The sequence below is a fragment of the Notothenia coriiceps genome, unplaced genomic scaffold (genome assembly GCF_000735185.1).
Source record: "Notothenia coriiceps isolate Sejong01 unplaced genomic scaffold, NC01 NC01_scaffold00018999, whole genome shotgun sequence".
NCBI classification, from domain to species: Eukaryota; Metazoa; Chordata; class Actinopteri; order Perciformes; family Nototheniidae; genus Notothenia; species Notothenia coriiceps.
The window spans coordinates 2,532,456-2,535,399 of NW_011351700.1; the positions used below are offsets into that span (position 1 = coordinate 2,532,456).

Consider the following 2,944-nt stretch of genomic DNA (forward strand, 5'->3'; position numbering starts at 1 on the left):
TTACCATTCACTGGATTGCAGAGTGGGGCTCTCATTCTGCGCTATGTGGTATAAGGCACTCATTGCATTCATGTTAAACAAGGGAGGCTTCCTCTCCGCTGAAAAGGAAATGAAATCAATCGGTGTTTATTCCTACCTATTCAATTAAATGTCCATCTACTTCGGTAACTAAAGGTTTCAGATATATGTTTTGCCTTTTTCTACTGATACAATATAGACCTGTAATTCTGCTGAGTGCATAAATCTTACTATTTTACCAACATTTAAATCAAACCAATCCATCAAACAAATATTGGTCAAATAACATTACTTTATGTTAAGAATCAGAGCAAACCATTAAGATCGGATGTTAGGCCATGCCATAGTAACAATTGGAATTTAATTAAATCCGTTGAAATATATTTTTTCCAATGGAATTCCATTTTAAAAGATAAAAGGCAAATTGTTGCCACCTACCTAACTCTATACAGGTGATCCCTAAGGACCAGATGTCAATCTTCCCATCATACTGGCCTTCATCCATCGCTAGAATCACCTCCGGGGCCATCCTGCAGCATAAACAAAAACAAAAAACATTTCCTTTAAATAAAGGTTATAATATTGAGTTCCAAAATCACAGGAACAGATCATTTGAATTCATCAGCAGGACGGTTTTTACTATGCAAATAAAGGTAGATTCGACCAATCCATTTCCTGAATTAGTGCTTCTTTGAGCTGAAACCTAAAGTTATTGTGCAAGTAAAAATGTTGGTAAGGTTCACATTCAAACCATAGACATGAAAAACCTTCAGTTTTCACTTACCAATATGGCGTTCCCACAAAGGAGTTTGCAGGTGAGGCGATGGAGGCGGAGCCAAAGTCGGCCAGTTTGACCAGCCCAGGCTCAGTCAGCAGAATGTTTCCTGCCTTCACATCCCTACGAGAGAAAAACACACACATGTGAGAGAGCAGGACATTTGGTGTTGTACAATTCTTAAAGACAATATCGTTAAAAATCCCTCACCTGTGGATCATATTGTGGGAATGAAGGTAGGCCAGCCCCTGCAGAGCACCGTGTGTGATGGCAGCGATCTCTACTTCTTGTAAAGGTTTTTTATGAACTGAAGAAGAAGAAACAACAGTTTCAGCAGGAATCAACACCAGCTGAAGAAGACACATCAATTCCCATAATCCTTTTCTGTGAGCAGCGTGCAGCAGCTACTTACCCTCCAGCAGATCGGAGGCTGAGCCCAGGCAGTACTCCATCACCAACTAGAAGAAGAGACAAGGTGAAGAAGAGCCATGTTCTGACACATTGCACACTATATGTGTCCAGAAGAGTGCGCTCAGTAGAGGACACATCTCCCCTTCCCCACCAAACAAAGAAGAGTTGAATCTCACTTAATTGTCCCTCCCAAGAGTCAAGACTGTGGCAAACACAACAAAAACGAGGATTTATTTATCTGTGTGTTGCCTTGCTTTAGTTTATCATAACATATCAGGTGTAGATCTGATATGGAGATGTTCTGGTACAAAAGTGTGCCAGATATACACCTGTCTAATCTTCTCGTAGTAAATAATGATAAACCAATTACTCACCCATGCCGTGTGCTCTCGGAGGTAACAACCTTTGTATTCTATACTGTTAGGGTGCCGGATCCTCTGCAGGAACTTCACCTCCTTTATAATGTCCTGCCATTTCTGTTGAAAGAAAGAAGGGACTTAATAATAAAACAAGCAATGCTTAATACTGTAGAGGTGCTTGCATGCGCCCTTGTAGAAGATTGTCTTTCAGTAGAAATAGGTGTACGGTGGTTCTCGTCACAGATTATGTGTAATCTGATTACAGCTAATCTGAAATCATGAGCAGGGGGAACTGTGTCTGAGGCAACAACAGTGAAAGTGAGCGCACAAGGGTGACCTTTCCCCCTCTGACTGTCTGACATGAATATTCATTGGGGATATCAGCACTCCCGTTTGTTGCCATCATTCATTATGAGGATATATATTAAGATCTTGTACTGTTTGAATGTAGCACAGAGAGCAGCCACGTTGATCTGAGGTGTGTTCAAGTGCACAGAAGTCATGGTATATATAAATAATAATTAATTTAATGAAGGCCACTTTAATAAGAGAACGACTGAGTAAAGAATAACGAGTTCATGCTGATTGACCCCCATACTGTGTGAAAGCCTTTATACTAAGGGTCTAGAGTTATATATAAATATAATCAAGCTGGTCTCACCTCATTAGACTGTTTGCCATTGTAGGACATCTTTTTAATTGCCACCACTTCATTTGTGCGTATGTCCCGTGCCTGGGAAACACAAAGAACATTGTCATTACACATATCAACCGTAACATAATATACTTTTAATCTGTTTAAATGTTCCTGTCATCAAGGATGTGCATTATCAAGACCTCCTGTACTTTTTAAACCGTATTGTGTGCAGTGTTAAAGAACTAAAGTCAGATCAGAACGCTATGGTAAGACACATTACTCTGAACATGTGTGATATTTAACTCCATTATAAACATTTTCAAATCCATTCAGTAATTAAATAGCTTCATCTTTTATAATTGTGAAAAGATCTCTAGTGAAGAAACTGCATTTACTATCATTTATATCCCTGATCATCTATAATCGGTAATAACCCTATAAAGGATATTTCTCTGTGTATGAGTCAGTGTGAAGATGTAGTTTCCGTACAAAGTAGACAGCGCCAAAGCTGCCATGGCCAATCTCTCGGAGGTCAGAGTAAAGCTTCTCTGGATCTTCTTTGAAGAAAAGCTCAGCCACATCTGGGTCCTTCAGGCTCCCTGCCCGTATAGAGGCGGGCATCATTGGTAATGTAGTCCCTTCTCACCCACGCAGAGGGGATGGGACTATCTGGGTGCTGAGCTACACCAAAGCAGCTGAGGATTCATCTGCCGTAATGGGTGGGCCTGAGGAACCAGCACATGG

General features: G+C 40.5%; 1 protein-coding gene across 1 annotated transcript; it reads right to left on the reverse strand.

The window, feature by feature from the left end:
* On the reverse strand, positions 1 to 2,944 carry LOC104951493 (serine/threonine-protein kinase TAO1-like). Its single transcript, XM_010778156.1, has 8 exons — positions 2,690 to 2,944; positions 2,225 to 2,296; positions 1,579 to 1,680; positions 1,206 to 1,251; positions 1,004 to 1,100; positions 803 to 916; positions 457 to 548; positions 1 to 98 (listed from the first exon to the last, which is right to left on the reverse strand). The coding sequence occupies exons 1-8, from the start codon at positions 2,822 to 2,824 to the stop codon at positions 1 to 3; spliced, it is 756 nt and encodes a 251-aa protein (XP_010776458.1). The 5' UTR covers positions 2,825 to 2,944.